Source organism: Haliaeetus leucocephalus, unplaced genomic scaffold, assembly GCF_000737465.1.
Source record: "Haliaeetus leucocephalus isolate CR32 unplaced genomic scaffold, Haliaeetus_leucocephalus-4.0 Scaffold228, whole genome shotgun sequence".
Lineage (NCBI taxonomy): Eukaryota > Metazoa > Chordata > Aves > Accipitriformes > Accipitridae > Haliaeetus > Haliaeetus leucocephalus.
In genome coordinates, this window is record NW_010972664.1 from 21,989,259 (window position 1) to 22,009,030 (window position 19,772).

General features: G+C 46.4%; 1 protein-coding gene across 1 annotated transcript; it reads left to right on the forward strand.

Annotated features, from left to right (window-relative positions):
- The first annotated feature begins 1,345 nt into the window (after positions 1-1,345).
- CTC1 (CTS telomere maintenance complex component 1) lies at positions 1,346-18,367 on the forward strand. Its single transcript, XM_010567684.1, has 24 exons — positions 1,346-1,366; positions 1,450-1,598; positions 4,122-4,368; positions 5,875-6,071; positions 7,706-7,850; positions 8,248-8,550; positions 8,720-8,848; positions 9,182-9,408; positions 10,936-11,110; positions 11,195-11,395; positions 11,631-11,757; positions 11,959-12,073; positions 12,415-12,877; positions 13,187-13,276; positions 13,565-13,708; positions 13,993-14,063; positions 14,853-14,962; positions 15,303-15,468; positions 15,720-15,806; positions 15,891-16,050; positions 16,516-16,580; positions 16,843-17,005; positions 17,150-17,276; positions 18,189-18,367. The coding sequence occupies exons 1-24, from the start codon at positions 1,346-1,348 to the stop codon at positions 18,365-18,367; spliced, it is 3,861 nt and encodes a 1,286-aa protein (XP_010565986.1).
- The last annotated feature ends 1,405 nt before the right edge of the window (positions 18,368-19,772 follow it).

Below are 19,772 nucleotides of genomic sequence, written 5' to 3' on the forward strand. Positions count from 1 at the left end.
GCAAGAGACGGGTATCACCAACAGAAGGGACCGTGAATGGAAACATCTTCCAGCCGTCAGTTTGTGACAGGGAGCGCTCCCCCCTATTTTCTGAAATCATCTCCGTACTACTGTCAAAGGCATTAAATTGAGCTACTAAGTGTTGTTTTGGAAGAATATGCCCATTTCACGTGTGTTAAGCCCAAAACACATGTACAATTCACTCTATCCTCTGCCTGAATTGCTGTGGCAATTCCCATGTCCACCACAGAGTTGCTCATCTGGTGTGTGGAAGCCAGCAATGGCATGGGCACAGGACAAAATAAGGAGGGCCGCACAGCTACATAGCTCTCTTCCACACTTCAGGCTTGGAACGGCTCTGACCTTCCAGCTGCAGGTTCCAGGAGGGAAGGAAATGGCAGAATAACCTGTTGCCAGGCTGCAGCTATCTCCCGAGATGGAAAAGGTTTATCAAGTTTTGTCTAGTTCACTTCCTTGCCTTGAACAAGGACAATACAAGATTAGCCCCTAAAGGAAAAATTCTCATGCACCCATGATGAGTATATTCTGTGGAGGAGGAAATCACGGTTTTAATGGATCGTTTCAGATTTATCCCATACTGTCAGATGAGGGGATGAGGCACACCCTCAAAACTTCACGGAGCTTCAGCCTTCCAAAAAAAGAAAAAGCATTTCTCCAGAATCACACAAGTGTCACACAAGAAGAAATCCCCACAAACCTTCACGTTTTACTCTTCCCGCAGCTCGGGTTGGGGAAGAGCGATCTCACGGCCCACCGCACGCTTGACATTTACATTAACGTCAAACGCATCCGCGCACATCCACTTCCCAGCTTTCACCACAACTCCCAAGCCAACGCCAACCTCCCACCCGGCCGTCTCCCTGTGGCCTGCCAGCCCTTCAGCGTTCCCCGAGGCTCCGTGACTATGTGCCGCGCTTCTGTCACGCAGCCGCTGCATTTCAGCTCGTCCGTCAGCGCGGCCCCTTTACTCCCGGCCTGCGGAGCCCTCCCGGGTTACCGTTTCTCGCCAGCCCTCTGTGTGAGGGACGGCCCCGGTGAGTGAAAAGGCTCTCACCGCCGTGGTGAGACTTTTTTACGTCAGGGACCGCTGAAATCCGCCCTCCCGCGCAACGACCGGGGGGACGAGGGGGTGCGACCGCCCCCGCGCGGCGGGGGGCGGGGGGAGCGCCGAGCGGGGTGCGGCGGCGATTGGCCGGAGGGGAAGGAGGGGGGGGAGACCGGCGGGGTTGGCGGCTCGACGGCGTTCCCGGCGGGCCTGGCGCGTTTCCCGCCGCCGCGTCGCCATGGCAACGCCGTGAGCCGCGCGGCCTGGCGTGGCGCTGTCATGGCGGAGCCCAGCGCGGCCGTGAGTGACCCGGGCCGGGGGGGAGGCTCCAGGGTCTCCCCGCGCCCTCGGCGCTGAAGCCCCTTTTTTCCGCTTCTCCTTAGGAGCAGCGCTGGCTGGAGGCGGCTCGGGACTTCGCCCGCCGTGCGCTCCCTGCCAGCGAAGGGCCTGACGGGCCGGAGCCGCCACAGCTGGACGCGGTGCTGCGGTGCCTGCGGAGCGCGGTTGGCGGGGACCTGCCGCTCGGCTACAGGTGACGGCGGGGCGGGGAGGGGAAGGACGGAGAGGGGTGAGGGGACGGAGCCGGGGCGGGGGGGATCCCTTTGGGCCCGGTGCCGGCGCTCTCCCGTCGTCCCTACGCGGCAGGTGCCGGAGGAAGGCCCACACACACCCGTTGCAGGGCCCGGCTGCAGGCCCGGGCCGGTGGAGCGGAGCGGGCTGGGTCTTCGCGGGAGCTCAGCAGGGCGGCGGGAGCAGCAGCAGCAGGAACAGCAGCAGGAGCAGCCGCCAGGCGAGCGCAGCTCGTTCATGTGCGATGCTTGCCCCGGATGCTGGGTGTGGGAGGGATATTGTCGAAGACGGGGTAACCGCATGCGTTTTCTTGGCTTCGATGCGCCCCCGATCGCTCTTGCGGTATGATTAAGCACCATATCCGCTAGTCTGCGGTAGGTAGAGTGTGTAACCAAAGTAGGGCATCTCGCTGAGAACGAGCTGCTGTACTGCACAGTGTTTGCACGGCGGCTTCCCGGCTGGATCCTGCTAGTCTGCTCAGGAGGCTGGTCCTGGGCATGGTCTCCGAGGCTGTTGGCCAGCCGAGGTCTGCCTTCGAGTGTGCACCTTCACAAAGGGGGGGAATCTAGGGTAGTGTTGTCCCTATTTTAGTTGGTAAAGGGCTTTTGGGTGCTTACTGTCATGAAAAACACGCAACTTGCTGAGAGAGCGCCAGATTGGAAGGTTTGGCTCATCTGGATCTATTTCTCTTGCTCCAACTTACGGTGGGAGATTAAAACCCCTGGCAAAGGTGGTTTTGGGACAAAGGTCAACTGGAATTGATTAGGGACTTGTGGCCTTTAATTTTATACTAACAGTTTATAAATGTAGGTGGTAGGTCTTTCACACCAGCTAAACTGTTCTCATCTAAGCCATATTTTTTCTATAGACTCTATTTTACAATGTTTAGACCAGACTTTGGTTTATATTAAGGGGAATTCATAGAGAAGAGTTGAAAGTAGTTGGTATTTGGCTTGTATGAGGCCAGTGGTCTGTTTGTGAGCAGCATGGTACATCCACAGCTAACCATCAAGCTCTAGAGCACCAGAAGAGGGTCCAGTTAGTTCTCTGTATGGGATAACCAGGATCTGTTACAGGTACTGCTGTAGTTTTGGTTTCTCCCAAAAAGCAGTCAGCACGTGATGAAAACATGAGCAGCACTGTTCTCCTTGTAGATCATAGATACCAGAATTATTCCTGGTGCTGCTCTGTCTCTGAGGATGGAGACGTTTGCTTATGTCCTTTTCAGCTAGTCTTTCTCCTGTTCAGATTCCTGCCAAATGCACAACATTACCACATAAGTTTATCTCTTCTGATTAATTTTGTATATAAATACTATTTATAGCTAATTCAGACCCATCACTTGTCTAGACTGGTTTCTGGCTTTGAACCTTTGATATCTGACTAATCAAGTGAAACTCTTCAAATTCGTACTCTCTGAATTTGATTATATCCCGCTACTGAGCGAGTGGGTGTTGTGAATAGAGCTCCAGTTTCACAACCTAAAATTGTCAGCTAACCTCACTGGAAACAAGTACCAAAATCACTAGCTGGAGACCAGTTTGTATTTGCTCTTTCAGTGTTGATGTTAGCATGGACAGAGGACTCTCGCTAATTCTCTAGCATAGAGAGCCAGGATGTAAACAGTGATGAATGCTGTCATGACCACACAAACACTGAAAAGGCTTAGAATCTAGTGAGGTTGCTGCCTTGTTCTCCCATATTCAGTACCATGGTCAGTCTAAGCATGATAGATGCTAAACTGCAGACGGCTTCACATGGGGTTGATTTGGTGCTACATCTCTTTCTCCCCCCTCTCCCCAAAACCGGGAGGGTAGGTGGAAAGATTCAGGGCTAGCTTGGCTGTGGTCTTATAAGTGAAGGCCCAGTCTAAGATCACTGGCTTGCTGTCTCTCAGCTTTGTATTGTGTAAGCTATCTACAGGAGACAATTTGTTCCAGAACTGTCACAATCTTCTTCTAGAAGTTGTTCAGCCTTGCTTTCACTACAGTTCACCACTTTTTAGCACCAGATGATGGAATTAGTCTGTATTTAGCTGTGTTCGTTACTGATATGTAAACTGTGTTGAGTAGTTGTTGGGGTTTTCCTCACAGAGTCTCCCATTCAAGCTAAAAATAACTTGTCTGATAAAATAACTGTTCTCCCTCTCACCTCCCCCCACATGTACTTGAAAACATATTCCGCTTTATCAACTTTCAATTATTTTTTTTTCCAAGTCTTCCACATGCCTGCTCAGGTGGCCATAGTAGCAAAGAATGTCTGTTTTCAGAGATGATGCTCGAGCAAAACAGGTTGACTGAGCTGAGAGAGGTCCTTGATAAATACCAGTGAATGGGTTGATTCTTGCCATGTGGTATCATCAGGCCGTGCCAATAGCTAAGGCTTTTCTGACTTAGCTAAGCTTTGTCCACTGCAGCAATCACTGTAATTCCCAAACTTTGCAGACTGAAGTTTTTCTATAGTCTTGCTTTTCTTTTCTTTCCAGTTTCATCTCCATCTCTGACCTAAAGCATCAGCAGTGCATGCCATGCTGCAGCCACCTGACCTGGAGCACTAATGAATTTAAAGAATGGGCTCATCAAGGACAAGGTGCTTTACCCATGCAGAGCGCTTTGCCAAGGACTTACCTGATCTTGGTTGGCTATTTAACAGATGGAAGGCAAGAGGACAAAGAGAAGTTGGTAGATGGTTGCCTATACGTGAAAGACAATACTGGGATAATTCCATGTGAGGTATGTCCTCAGTCTGAGGGATTCTGTGTTTATTCCCACTTCTGGGGCAGTGTTGCAGACCACCAGGGGCTTCAAACAGTCTGCCAAAGTCTGTAGCGAGGGAAATAACACATCTATGTAACAGGTAGCAAAACAGCAAGCTCAGATCCTGGGGAGAGGATAGAATATGTCAAATTTGTCATTGCTAGGTGTTGTGGTTTAACCCCAGGCAGCAACTAAGCACCACGCAGCTGCTCACTCACTTCCCCCCCTCCCAGTGGGATGGGGAGGAGCACTGAAAAAAGAAAGTAAAACTCATGGGTTGAGATAAGAACGGTTTAATAACTGAAGTAAAATAAAATATAATATTAACAATAATAAAATATAATAATAATAGTAATGAAAACAAATATACAAAAAAAAAAAGAAAGAAAACCCAAGAAAAGACAAGTGATGCACAATGCAGTCGCTCACCACCCACTGACTGATGCCCGAGCAGTGATCTGCCCCACCCAGCCAACTCCCCACAGTTTGTATACTGGGCATGAGGTCCTATGGTATGGAATATCCCTTTGGCTAGTTTGGGTCAGCTGTCCTGGCTATGGTCCCTTCCAGATTCTTGTGCACCTCCTCGCTGGCAGAGCATGGGAAACTGAAAAATCCTTAACTTAGGATAAGTGCTACTTAGCAACAACTAAAACATCAGTGTGTTATCAACATTATTTTCACACTAAGTCCAAAACACACTGTACCAGCTACTAAGAAGAAAATTAACTCTATCCCAGCAGCAGCCAGGATACTAGAAGAACAAATATTGAATGCGCTGGTCTGGAAAAAAGAGACAGCCTAATGTACAGTTCTGTTAAATTCTCAGCAGTACGAGGTAGCCTGGGAGACCTAGAGGTCATAGCACAACCCTCTGTTTGTTGAATTCCAACTAGTGGAGCAGAAATAACTTTCTGGAGAGTTGTACTGGGTGTTCAGTGATGCACTGATGACATACTTTCAGGAAATAATAACTTGTGTGACAATTGAATTAAAAGCTTTCTGAAGGTCATTGCAAGGGGAGTCTAGATAAGAGGTAGCCCCTAGAGTGGTGACGAAAGAGCACAGAGGTTGTGCTTTCCAAGGAGGTGCAGACTAGGAAAAAGTTATATTGGTATGAACTTCTAACTGAAAACACAGGGGGAGAGAAAGCAGGTGAGTATTTTAGAAAAATAGTCTGAAAATAACTAAGCCTTGCAGCGAATTAATTATCACCTTGCCAGGAGGGTGTGACTATAGCCCAGGAAATGCTAGCTGTAGAGCTCAGCAAATCCAGATTTGCATCTAAGAGGACAGAAGTTCTCCATGGAAGATAAGAGAGTGGGCAGAAAACACTGTTCTCATTTAGTAATGAAGCCCGGCAGTAGAACAAGAGTTTGTGATGTGCATGCAAGGGCAAATTAGTAATGAACATTGTAAGTAATGCTGAGAAAACATACTGTAACTCATCTCAAGCCTTTATCTCGTTATCTTTTGTCTTAGCTCCTGTATTTTCAACTTGAGTGGCTGGATTCACTGTTCCTTTTCCCAAGCTGGTCATATATACCACAGACAGACCAGAGTGCAACAGGGTATGTGGAAATCCTGGTGGATCCAGTGCCAGTAAATCTCCCAAAGGAAGTACCTGACAGCATTCCAGTCACCTACCTGGTATCACCCGAGCTACTGCTTACCTCCAGGTAAACACCCAGCGTGCTTAACTCCATCATAGCACTGTTGCTCTGGTTTGGCAGGTACTATGAAGAGCACTTGGCTTTAGGAAGAGCCAAATTCTGTTTCTGCCATAGGTGGAAGCATAACAGTGAGCGGTGGAAGTAAAAGTTATACAATAAAGCCACTTTTCATTAATCAGCTGTTTTCCAGGACTTTACTGGAAGTTTTTATTCTGTATTTTGACAAAATAAGACAAATTTTAATTATTTCCAGGTGTATTTTGATACTACAGAAAGGACATGAGAACAAAGTGATGATTCAGCTTTCACTGAGACTAAAATTCACTCTTTGGATTAGCACAACTTTTTCTTTTTTTTGAACCTACAGTGAACCAAAAGTATTATTGAAAGTAATTCTAGATTCTAATATGAAATTAATGTACACTACCAGTCAAGTTCTTATCAGATTGCTGAGATAAAGGTGCCCATTGTCTTTAGTGGAAATAATACTTACAGTATGTGAGAATGTAACCAGTGGAATTGCAAATCTTACTGAAGCTGATAATTTCAGGTTGTGCTTGATCATGTTTTATCTTCTTGAGTAGAGAATTCTTGGTGTAATACAATAACAATAAAATGTCACTAATCAGGCTGCTTTAGTTTCTTTTTAGTTTTGTTTTAATTGGGTTTATCTGCTTGTGAGAAACTTACTTTAAGCTTAAGTGTTTGATTTAGCTCAACAGACCTTTCTAAAACAAGAAAACTATTTCCATATTTCAGTGTACACTCTCAGGCTTTAACATAAAGTTCCTCTGCTATTCCATGGTATCTGACCAATTTTCCATGTTCCTTCTTTAAAACCTTACCAATAGAGTGCTGGTACTAGTGTGTGTGGATGTCCTGGTATTTCTTATTTAAAAAGTCATAAAGTTAGATAATTGTTTAAATGTTTTAGAATCAAGAATGTGTTTGTTTGTAAGTAGAGTAAGTAGGATGGTTATATTCAAGTCCCTTAGGAGTTGAAATGAAAATGACAAATGAAATTACAAACATTTGTTTGTTTGAAATTAATTTTTTTTTTTTCATTTTTTGAAATGAAAGTTTGAAATGACAAACAGAAATGACTGAATAAATGTCACCTCTCTCCTCTCATCTGCTTTCAGTTTTGCTGCTCTTTCACCCTGTGCCAAGTTTGTTAGGAAGACTCCGTTGTTGCTTTAAGGTCTCTTTTGTTTATAGGCTTGGAGCTTCCACAGTGTCACATTCCATGGATCTACAAAGCTGAGTTCTGTTTTCTGCTGAAGAATTGCTTGTGACTTTTTTTTTTTCCTTTTGACCTATAATTAGCTTCTTGTTTGTGGTAAAGCTTTTTATAATCTGGCTGTTGTCATGGAACATGTGAATTTGTTCAACACAACCCTGCTGTCTTCAAATATCAACTTTTTTTAAAATAGCAAAGGGATTTAGTATATGAAAGTTAAAGTAAGAATTTTGTAACCAAATATTGTCTTGAAAACCTCTCTGAGAGATGGACCATATTACCTTGTTGGATCCTTTATTTCCAGAAAGTGCATGCTGCATATTTGCTTATTTTGCTTTTGAGATGCTTTTGAGTTCTTTGTTCATCTCTGATTTCCTTTGCCTCCTCCATTGCCCTCTAGGATTCCATGTAAGAAAAGATCAAACCTCACTGTGGCAGGTGAATTGGCCAGACTCGGGCCTCTCCTTTGTGTTCACCACAAGACATTCTTCTTTCTGTTTCTGAAGTGCTTCACCTCAGCTGTTTGGGTCCCTGTGCTGGTGCAGGTAAGTCCTTGGAATTTTGCTCACAAAGTCACTGTCTGTATCTGTGTATGTGCTAGTTAATTAATTCTTTGAAGCTTGCCCTTGACTTTCTGGGTTGATTTATTCTTTCTTTTACTAGTGATTCTCTCTCTTTTTTTTTTTTTAATTTTTATTTATTCCATGCACCCTACAATAGTCCTTGTATGTAAGAAGTCTAGTCCTATGCCCTGCAGAAATACAGCCCTCCTCCCTCATGCAGTTGCAGTGTCCCTGAACATCTTGGAGATACCACCCTTTTGCTAAGAGTGCGAGGCAGTCGTCTCAAAGGAAAAGGTTTTTTGGATGGGGTTACTGGGGTTGGGAAGAACTTTTTCCAGTGCAGGAGATGCTGATGTCACTTTTGGTTTCTCTGGTCTAGAAGCCCAACCAGCTGGCATGGCATCATATACTCCAGTTGGGTCGCAGTTACACAATAACAGGCCTGAGTATGTCCAGCCTGAAGAAATCTGGACACAGGATGTTTGTCACCAGCGTTTCTTCCTGCCTTCTGCCCTACTGTGCAGAGCAGGTGAGGGAGCAGCCACTGGACAGTGCTTTACAAGGCGAATCCACTGAATCTTCTTCCCTTGAGACTGCTGAGCAGCTCAGTGACTCCTTGGAGCTGGGAGTTGAAGAGGAGAGGCCAAGATCAACCAAAGAGTCCAAAATCATCTCATATGTGGTAAGGATTCGCAGGCTTAACCTTCACCCACTCATGCTCTAGGGTTTCAGCTCCTGGCCTGCAAGGTCTTATTTTCATCATGAATTTATTTCCTTATTGCTCAGGCCTATGAGTCTTTTATGTTCTGGGACTCTACACTTCTGTAACTTTCTCTTTGCTTTCTATTTAGGGAACTGTCACCAAAATCCTCAATGTCCAAGCTGGTCTCTTTTTACTGGATAACAAAGTCTGCTTGTGCCTTGGTTACCAGCAGTTGTTGAACTCTGCCCGTGGACTCCGACCAGGAGCATGTGTAGAGGTAAGCTGAGACTTATGAGTCTTAAAGCATTCAGTGGAAAAGACTCAGGCCCTTGGGGACAGCTCACAAGTGTGTGGGTCAACAGAAGACTATGGGAAGATTGGAATTATTTTGGCAAGTATCTGGAACAAAATTGGGGATCTTACTGTCTAGGCTTGGTCATGAGAGTCAAAATTACTATTATCTGATTCCTCCCTAAACAGTGCCGGTTTCTCAGGCCCATTGGGTTTATAGACAATCCAGTAGAGTGACGAAGAATTTAGGATAGGGTGATGGGTTTGGGGACTGGTGGAAAACTAGCTGTCTCTTAAGTTGTATGTCTGTGTATCTCAGCTCATCGATGTCCACCTCCTGCAGAAGCCTCTGGTATCCTTCCCTTTCATTGTACTTGGTGCTTGCCTGAGCAGCACTGTTGTGCTGAAGAGTTTTTCAAGGCTCAGCACCCCCTACCAGCCACCGGCCTCTTCAGGAAATCTCTACTTACAGCTGCTCTTCCGCTACAATCTTGGTATGCCGCTCTACCTCTGGCTGGTGAGCCTCCTGGAGATGTTTGAGGAGAGGTGAGGACAGTTCTCCTGAAGTCAGGCTATGCGTAAATGTGCTTTGTAGGCTACCTGGGTGCCTTCTAGACCAAGGGTTCACAAAATTATTGTGCTTCGATACTAAGAGCAGCAGCAAATGCTTCTGATTTACAGGTCTAAGTAAGCCGTTCATCTAGATTTCACATCATGTCCAGTTGCTTGTACCTTGCCGTTGTTCTTATGAGAAAATTCTGTACATTCTTCAAGTGCATGTGCAGTAAGCCCACTGCTCTTGGGAAGCTGCAGCACTCCAGAGCATGTGCTCACATACTCCTGCCTACAAAGTTTTTCTCCTGAAATATGGAAGCACTGTAGGGATGTCTGCCTGCCAGCATGGTTTGCTTGCCAAATCAAGGTGGGCACTGAGGCTGGAGCTGGAAACGGCTGCTACAACCAGATCACAACCGATAAAAAGGCTCTGGTGTCCTGGCTGCTCATGGAAGTAGCAGCAGCTGCTCAACATATCACCTTGAGATATTCTGAGTATTGCCAGTAGCGTGAGCATTCGTTCGAGAGCCTCTGTCTTAGCAGATTTTCCCGCACATGCTTATCTCTGGGTCTTCCAGATGGCTTCCTGCTCTCCCTGATGGCTGCACTCTGTTTGCATGACAGCCGTGGGCCAGTTTCTGGGTTTACTTCTGGGTTCTGTTAGTGAAAATATTTGTGTTTGTTCTGGAATAGTTATGGTTGATCAGTGTAACTTCTGCCTTGGACTCTAAAAACTGAAATGTATATATTTAATCTGGGGCAGTCAAGTAGCAGTTTATAGAATGCTCAGTTTTCCTGTGCTTTACTGGCACTGTGGAATTTTTACCATGATTTCCAATAAAACAGCTTCAGTTTTGCCCCAGGAATGATGCTAGCTATAAGTTTCAGTTTTTATTAGCTTTTTCACTTTCTTTAAATGTGATTGCTAAGTCCTGCTGCTGCTTGAAAATTGGTCCAGTGAGTTAGTTGCTATCTCTTTTGATTTGAGTTCATTTTCTGTCATTAAGTTGTATTTTGACTGGCAGTGTGATCACTTCCAGGCATTCAAAAGCAGTGAGCTAAACTTCTGAAAGGAATGCAACGTGAGGAAAATACTGGAACAAGAGCAGCCTGTGGTTGTTTCTGTCTTGTGATTTTTTGCATCCTGTAAAACAAAGCCAAGTATACCTAACATGAGTAATCATATCAAGCTTAGCCAAAATGCATGGAGATCCATTTGTGTGAGTTAGAGGGAGATTATTTTCGGGTGGTTTGGGTTTTTTGTCCACTTAAGATTCAAGATTTTGCCAGTCTGTCCATTTCTGTGTATTTTCCTATTCCTTGTCTGCTTGCCTGGCATAAATCTGCATTGCCCTTAAATGTTCCCTTTTTTAATCACTTCATGTTCTTTTTGTGCTCTCCTTAGTTCTTGTCCTACACAGCATATTCACTCATAACAAGCAGAAAGAATCCATGACTTGCATGCAAAACTCACTAAAAAGTAAGGACTGCTAATGCTTTTGTCATAATTTTTTTCAGGTTTTCTTGTTTCTTTGGGCGCCATCGACCGTTGCTTAGGTCTACGCACCAAAATGCTGGAGCTGCTGAGAAATTTGTTGTCCCTCTTCTACAAGCTGTGGTGCCAGATACAGAGGAAGCAAGAGATATTTATAATGAAATTCTAGCAAAAGTACACCAGTGTCCCCTGCAGAAGGTGAGTAGATGCTCTGTGGGCTGTTTCCTGTTTGTCTGATGGGAAGAAACTCAGCTGGTTCATTCTTTCTCTCTTTTTTCTTAGTGTATGACCCTGAACCCCCCATGCCAGGCCCCATCTCTGTCTACAGTTTGTCATGTGGCAGAACAGAAGAGCTGGGAAGGCTTCAGTCCATCACAGCTGCTCTCCCCCTTGGAGGCACAGCACATGGGCACCCAGGAGCTGAATCGCAGACTGACCTGGTCCTACTACACAGTCTTACCAGGAAGTTTCCAGCCCCGACTGGTAAGTGCCTTATTCCCTTTACTGTCTGTGCCTTGAGAGTTCCCGGTTCTCCCCATGCTTTCCAGCACCCTGTCTGATGCATGCCTGTTCCTCCTTTTAGGGAATGACACTGCTTTTCTCAGCTGTGGTATGTTGAACACAGGCTGAATTTGGGCTGCCGCTACGCACGCTTTGATTTATGGCCTTCAAAGACGGGAAGTGTTTGATGCTCTTTGCAGCTTCCTTTCTGTTGCAGATACTACTGGGTGTGCTGAGAGTCTCTTCCAGGAGCAATTCCCTCCAGCTGCAGGACAAGAGCAGCACGCTTCCCTGTGTGATAGCCCGTAAGGATGGTAGCCCCTTCACCCATACAGCTCTCCTAGGTATGTCCCACTAAGCTAAATTGGGGAGTGCTGAGCTTTTGCTGTTCTGCCATCCAGCTCCAAAACAAGGAAGAGGACACTTGGTACGGAGATGCTAAACTGTCACTGCCTGGCCTTGTGACTTTAAAATGAGGAAATTGAGCTCGCTGTTTTTATGTTCTCTTTTTACTAGCTCAGCTCCTTTCTCTGATGTGTTTCCAGGATCGCTCGTGCAGGTGGAAAACTACCAGCTCATAGTGGAGAGATTCCTTCAGACTGATTTTCCCTCCTGGGAGCACCTGGAAAATCTGGAGCATGTAAGGGAGAAAAAAAACAGGTAAGTCCCTTTATTCAGTACACAAGTAAAATCATTACACTCCAGTTCCACAATTATTTTGGACTATGGTGAAGCTGCTTATCAGCAGAGTATTTCAATGCCAAAGCAACTGTCTTTTGCTATTTGGAGAAAAGGAGATCTTTATCAGCAACAAACCCACCATCTCCATTTTGTTCAGCATACACCCTGCCTGGTAGCTGCCCTCTACCTCACCCTTTCCTACTGCTCCTGCTGAATACCTGCAGGGCACTCACCAGAAGTGCTTTTCCCAGATAACGGCTTGTTTTGGACAGCCACCTGTCAGGAACAGGGAGTTTCACTGCTACCGTTTGTCATTTCAGTGTCTATGTGCAGTTCTACTTTGAGGATGTTCAGGTTCTCCATGCTGCTGAAGGACAAATCCAGAAATGCCTTAGGAGTGAAAACAGCTCCTCTTTGAGGAAGAAGGAAGACAGCAGCTTGACATCTGAGCTGGAAGCCCCAGAGGCAAAAATGCTGAAGCTGGAGGATCCCAAGCCAGATACTCACAGAGATGAGAACTGTCAGGGGGGCCAGAGCAGCACTAGAAGAACCAGCTGTGTATCTCGCCTATTCTTGGTTACCCAGAAAGAGGGTCTTATGTTACGCAATTACCAACTACCCGGAGAAAAAGTTGGAGAAGGACGGGAGCTGCAGCGCAGTTTCCAAGCCACAGTGCTGTGGCTGGGCAGACCTCAGCTCTGGAGCCACCCCAGAGAAACTGGGAATCTACCGGAGCTGGAGGAGAGCGGCTGCAATGGAGAAGAGAGCGTGACACGGCAAGAAGTGAGGCGGGAGGCAGCTTTGGGGTGTGGTTTGATAAGGCTGGGAGCTGGCTCCTCAGGGAGCCTGTGTGATAATTAAGTATCTAGATTCGTAATCAGCGGGAAAGTGATTTTTGTGTTGGGTACAGATGTATGTTTATGCAGGCAACTTCCTTGTGCCTACCCAAGGGAGTTCCATCTCCTCACCTTACTTCTCAATCAAGACATTCTCTGCTCGGCTTGCTCTCTTCTTGCTGTATTTTTCATTTCCTATCTTTTTCCTAACTCTTCTCATCACCTTTTCTCTCTCTCTCCTCCCTTCCCCCGCCAGGCACTACTGCTCTTTATGAGGAAGTCTCTACGATGGTTTCCATTTCTGCACCTGGATGGGCTGTATCGCTTCATTGTGCCCTGCTGTTCGGTAAGAGAGAGGTTGTCTTGCTGTTTCCTCTTGGAGACTTTTGCTGAACTGCATGTGGGAGTTGAGGAGTCAGAGGGTGACTAAGGTCTTTTCGAGGTTTGGAATTCCCATCTGTCTTGCCAAGGAACTGCTTCAGTTCTGTGTTCGGTTAAAATTTGCAGTGCTCTGAGTTCAGTGGATTTTTTTTTTTCTTTAAACTGTTGTTCTTCAGTGGCCCTTTTTTTCCTATATAGCTCTCATCTCCTTCCTTTAATACTCTTCTTTCTTGCCTTATCGCTCTTCTCTCAGGACTTGGAAGTGTTTGACAAGCTCTGTTTTCCACCTGTGCCAGCAAAGTTACTGAGCAGGTCATCCTGCCCCCTGTGCCTGCCTGTCCAAGATACCTGGCACTTACAGCACGAGACATGGATCTCCTGTCTGACTGAGCGCCAGGTACGCAGTGCCTTATTGCTCTGGGCTTTCACAGGCGACTTGTAGGTCTCTTCAGAACTACTTCAGAAAATTATTGATACAGAATGTCTTGTTGATGAGACGGTTCTGCTCTAAGTGCCATCAGAGGCTGCTGCTGGGCTTCACATTTTCCTGCCTCAGAATTAATCTGGGAAGGAAGCATCAGTTGCCTAACGTACTTGTCTTTAAGAGCTTGTCTTTACTGCTCTGGCTGGGGATAGCTATAAACCGCAATCCATCTGAGGCTGTGTCTCCCCCACTTATAGCTGGCAGCCATGTCGGTGCAGACAGGAATGGACCAGAGAATTTCCTCCATTCCAGAAGTACTTAGCAGCAGGTATGTTGGTCTGCCCCAAATGACGTGTGACCGTGTCTTAGGGAATGGGTCTGTGTTCATCTTTATTGGAGACAGTACTACGTTAAACAGCAATGAATTATCCACCCTAGGAATATGGTTTGGAAATCTTCTGTGTTCAAGTAGTCCAGACTGCCCTCATCCTGTTTCTCAAAGCTAAAGGGATTGCAGGTGACAAGACTGCAAAATGGTGTCCAGAAAAAGTTTGAGCTGCTGCTGGTGTGGACTAGGTCCCAAAGGTCTCTGCTAAATTCCTATCAGAAGTGGAAACAGGCGCAGCAGGGAAATGAGGCTGAATGTGTGATGGTTTTTGTTGTTTTTTGATTGTTTTAGCGTAACTTGCTCAAACAAATACTAGGGTTAGAAGCTTTTCTGTTCAAAGCATGTTTAATCTGGGGTGATATGCATGCATGCTGAAATCTTCACCAGTGCCTTACGGTAAACTGGGTTTTTGCTTGGCTTCCTCACCTAATTAAGAAAAACAATTAGGAGTTAAGCAGATAGGAAGGCTGTAATGCCTCTCCCTTTTTCTTCTTCACTGCTGAGCCTGAAGAAGCAGAAAGTGAGTTAAAGGGGCCTCTTGTCCCTGGGTGGGGTAGGCTGCAGCAAGCTCCCCTCAATCCAGTAGCTCAGGTGCTCAAGGGCAGGTTCCCCTGAAACCAGGCTCAAGCAACAGCACTCCACCTCACCCTGTCATTTGTGGCAATCTTGAAGTCAGGCCTTCTGCTCCCTTTGTCTTCAGGCTGGACAGAAATCCTGGTCTGCTCTCAGTTTCACAGGTTCCCTTGTTTCTTTCTCTGGTGAGATAATGGAGAGGACCTTGTGTGCCTCTCCCAAGAATGAGAAGCCATCTGTGACTGTCAGCCTTCAAAAGCAGAAGGGTAAGATTGTGACAGCCTGTAAGGTAACAACAGGTTGATTCTTGCTTCCTTCTGCTTCAGAGAGACAGTGCACTTGGCTAACTGTGCTCCTGTATCTGAGAATAGTGGAAGTAGGCCAGGATGTTGCATCCCATTGCATGTCAGATGGCTGGGAAACTGTACACTGTATGTGTGTTGGGGATGGGAATGGGAATACCGTACCTGGAAAATCTGTGAGGTGGAACAGTGATAGCCTCATTGTGATGGGAGGGAAACCACCTCTAGCAGGTCAGCTCAGTGACAGACTATGCTACCTGCGTGCGAGTGAGCTCATGGTGCGTGTGGTTCTGTTCCTCCTCAGGGAGCCTGCTAGCCAGTGGTCACAGCGTGAAGCTCAGCGTCTCAGTTGCTCCAGGCTCCCCTGTTGTGGTGGACGTTTACATTGCTGCCACCTATCTGCAGCATCTCTGGGGTTTGCTACCTGGAGCCAAGATCCTCTTCCAGAACTTGGAACGCAAAATCTCAAGGTACCCCTGTCTTTAGAGCCCTGATCTAGGCCACAGCTCTGACCTCTCTTACTGTCTTTGAAACCAGCTCTTAATCTCTCCTCTTGTGTGGACTTTCCTTATCCCTTGTCCATACCCTTGTGTCTCCCAATCCCTTACTGCAGATTATTTTCCTACCGTGTTACAGATGAAGATCAGCCCAGACATCCCAAAAAGACTGAGTGGTTTGGTTTCTACGAGCTCTTTCTGACATCTACTCTTTGATATTGCAGATTCCATAATGTTTACTGCACATACATTGCCTCCAGCTGTGTGAGCATCATATCTCTGCCAGCTTCTCACCTACCTTGTCCTTCCAGGTGAGTCCAGAGTCTGTTCCCATGTTACAGTGTCCCAAGAAAGGTTTCTATGTACCAAGCTTCTCACATTCCCATTTCTTCTAGTCCTGCAGGAGAAGCCTCCTCCCCCTCACTAGTGTTTCTATCCAGCTTGCAACCTCACCTGCAAAACCTGCCCCAGGCACGGATTTTATGCCACTTGTCCTGTGTACGGACTCTGTCCCTGCAATGGGTTTGCTCACTTTGCAGCAGCATCTTCAAAGAGGTATGCAAGCTTCCACAGAGATAATTTGTGAGGAGCCTTGCAGATTTCCTACTCTGACACATCCTTTGCTACCATGTAGAAGAAATTCCAAAACCTCTTTTTCCAGTGTCTGAAAAGGACTTGCATATTGGAAAGGGGCCAAAGTGACAACCGATTAGAAGTATGTATCTAATACCAGGCAGGCTGGCAGCTAGGACTGGGGGTGAAGTGAGGACATTGATGGGGAGAATCCTACTCTGTTAATGCTCTGCTTTTCCCATGTTCACTGCTGTTGGGGTTCAGCACCTTGCAGCAGGTGATTTTTCTCTCCATACAAACTTTTTCCCAAGACACTCACTGGAAATGCAGTGCAGTTCTTTAATCCTTTGTGTACTTAATTAGGGGAGGGTTAAAGGAAGCAGTGGCCCTTCCCCTTCTCTCTCTTATACCCACCCATACATAGCTGTAGCTTTACTCTTTCTTCAGGGGAGGTGCACCCGACACAATCCACCATGTCCATCACACACAGGAGTGAGGCAAGCCAGTGCATGGTAAGCACTGTAGAGATGGGGTATGGGAAGAGGTGTGTAGGAGGGAACAAATTACACCACAGAGGGGAGGGGAAAATCAGATCAAGGGTGAGATGTGGACAGAATAGCAAAGACAGAAGTTAGAGTTGTTACGTCTTCCCAGATGCGAACAAACCTCTCTCTCTCTTTACTGAGACCCATTTTCTGGGACATGACTCTTGTGAGGGAGCCAGGCATTGTCCTGACCTCCCTCTGCATCTTATTCTGCCTGCTCTCTCCATAGGGTGCTGGTGGAGGACGGAACAGGTGAAGCTTTGGTGGCGTGCAGGAACCAGCATGTGGCAGCAATGCTGGGCCTGAGCCTTCTCGAGTGGGAAGCTCTGCAGAACTCTGTGCAGAGCAGGGGCAGAGTGTCCATTGAGCATGGGGAAGCTACTGGCACGGGGGTGAGTGGGTTATTCCGGTAGCGATTGCAGCGTGCTGGGCTTGAGCCTCAGCCGGACTGGGTTTCCCTTTGGTGTGGGTGTTCCAGTGGCTCCCTGCCTCCCTACTGCGCACATTCACTGGCAACATACCCTTTCCTTCATCAGTGTGTAGAGGAACCTGAGGATCTCATTGCTTGCTACCTAAGGAGCCTGTGCAGGAGTCCTCTCATCTGTCGCCCTATCCTGCTGGATTTCAGCCTAAACAGGAAGCCCTCCAAGATTCTGCAGCCTGGTAAGCCAGCACTGTTGGCTTTTGTAATATTTAGTGTGGGAAGGAAGGGAGGAGCCGTCTCGCCAGGCTGGGGAAGGAGAGCTGCCCACAGAGCAGGCTCTTTGGAGGATTTCCATGGAATTGTGAATTCTGTAGTATAGAGCTAAGATGTTACAAAAATACAGAAATAATATTATAAAAGTCACTACCTACAATATTATATATTTTCTACTTACACAGAAGCATAGAGCTGTTTTAGAGCAAGGTTCCCAGTCCTTGGATGGGAATGGGATTCTGGCCAGCCAGAGTTACTGTGCAGACCTCTCAAATCAAGTGGGTTTTGACTTTAGACAGGACAGCAGGTAGAGTCAAGACTAGGCCTGGAAATCCTCACCATGGCCACAGAATTTAAAGTGCTGAAGAGTTTTGAATTTGTAGGTGCTGATGTCTGTGCTCATGCTGCCACAACTCTGCAGCTGCTGTGTTAAGGGGACGTTATTCTTAGCTGCTTGCACTAACACTAGTGCTTGAGTATGAGTCCAGCTGCTGCAGGAGTTGATTTGCTAAACTCACCAGAGGGTGCTCTGCTGTGGAGACGTTATGTTTTGGCTCTCATGTAACTCTTGTCTGTAAGGCCAGGCTGCTGGTAGTGGTAGAAGACACAAAGCTCACTTCATCAGCTATGCGAGCAGCACATAGTTCACAGCGTTTCACAGTGTAGAATGTTTGTTTCCTCCTAATTGGAGGGATGCTGGCCAAATGCGTTCATCTGCTTACATCCTGGATTCATTAATCATGCTGTCCTTTGAGGTTTAGCAGTTGCCAAGCAGCTGCTGCAAGGCCTTCCCTCCCCCAGAAACTTCTACAGCTGTCTGCTAGAACAGAGTGGGAGCCCTGTACTGAGCTGTTACAGGTTGTGTCTTTCCCCTTCAGCTCCACCGCAGCTGAGAAATTTTCGGTGCGGTGAAGTGGAGTTTGTGTCACAAGTGGGACCTCGGCTGAACCTGCTGTGCCTGAATGTGGAAGAAGTGGAACAAGACGCCTTAAGCTATCTGAACAGCGAGAGGATTAGGAGGACGTCTAGTCACTGCCAAGTGGAAGCCACTGCTTAACCTCTGTCCCAGTTGGAGAGGAGTTATGGAATTACCTACTGGGATTGGGAGCTTTTTTTAATCCCCTTTCCAGTAGGAGCACAAGCCTCTGAGCACAGGGTGAAAGGTGCAATCAAGAAGCTGCTGTGACTTGTGGAATTCCTGAATGGTTGTTCTGGACCATTGCCACCAGCGATACTGGGCTGTTTTTTTGGAAGAGAGATATTCAGTACTTCCTACGTGATAGCAGTTGCTTTGGGCCTACGACATACACAGATGTGTATTTTATGTGATAGTATCTACTAAATAAAGCTATTAAAATACAGTTTTAATAATACCATATCTATTTTAGTGTTAGTGTTTACTTGCTATATGGGGAATGAGGCAGAAAGTAGATCCTTGGTTTATGAGCCAGAACCAGGCATTTTGCAGATCATTTTGCGAAACTGTACAGTCGCCACAAGGGATAGTCTTCTTAACCCAATTGAAATTATTAAGATCATGTTTTTAAAGCATTTCCTTCCTCCAAGAAGAGAAGGGAAGTGAATAAGTTACTGTTGGGAAACTGAATCATAGTACTAAATCACGGGACTATATGGGCATTGTTTTGCAGCTTAAACAGTGGCCCAAACATTACGTGGGGCGAGTAGCAAGAGGAAGGCAGTGAGCTGTGATACAAACTCACAACATGCTATAGGCTTGCCCATCTGCTCCTGATTAGGAAGGGGATGACTGCAATGCCACGTGCCAGTATCCATGGTGGCACAGCAGATTAACCAATACAACACGTGGGAGATCACCCTGTGAAGAGATTCCTCTCCTGTCTGCTTGCAATCATGACCAAGTGTTCTGTACTTGCTTTTGGCAAAATAATATCCATATCCTTCGTCTTGTGCTATAGGTTAGTACGTTCCACACGCAGTTACATCCCTGCCTTATTCTGTCTGCAGACAGCGTATTTGAACCGCTACTGTTTTGGATTTTGTTTGTTCAGTGTTTCCCCCTGCCTTTCCCTTTCACCCTTAGTTTATATTATAAGAGCCTTATATTAAACTTAAGGTGGCAGATTTATTGAGCATGTGTAAAGGTATTTTCCTTCTCAAGGCCTGCTGGCTACTTCTAAGGCCAAAGCATGAGTGGCAGAAGACCTGACAGATGCCACCATTCAACAAAGTTCTGAGACTCCCTCCTGAAGAAGGTTGCCAAAACAGCCTAAAGCAAAGGTCTACACATGTTTTGCTGTCACAGGTTTTTTTCCCTAAGTGCTTTCTGTGAAATGGTAACGATTTTGCTGAAGCTCGCTGCTCACCCTCCCCAAAGAAAACAAAACCAAAAAAAAGCAAACAAAAAAAACCCCTCTCAGCCTGAAGAAAATGTTGACTGTAAGTGATGTAAATTAAGAGATCCAAATCTGGTTTAAAAGTGC

Excerpts from the sequence above, each read along its gene's own strand:
- CTC1 (XM_010567684.1), top strand. The coding sequence starts at position 1,346 with ATGGCGGAGCCCAGCGCGGCC. Across the intron at positions 11,396-11,630 it reads GAAGTTTCCAGCCCCGACTG|ATACTACTGGGTGTGCTGAG; the intron begins GTAAGTGCCTTA and ends TTTCTGTTGCAG. Across the intron at positions 13,277-13,564 it reads TCATTGTGCCCTGCTGTTCG|GACTTGGAAGTGTTTGACAA; the intron begins GTAAGAGAGAGG and ends CTCTTCTCTCAG.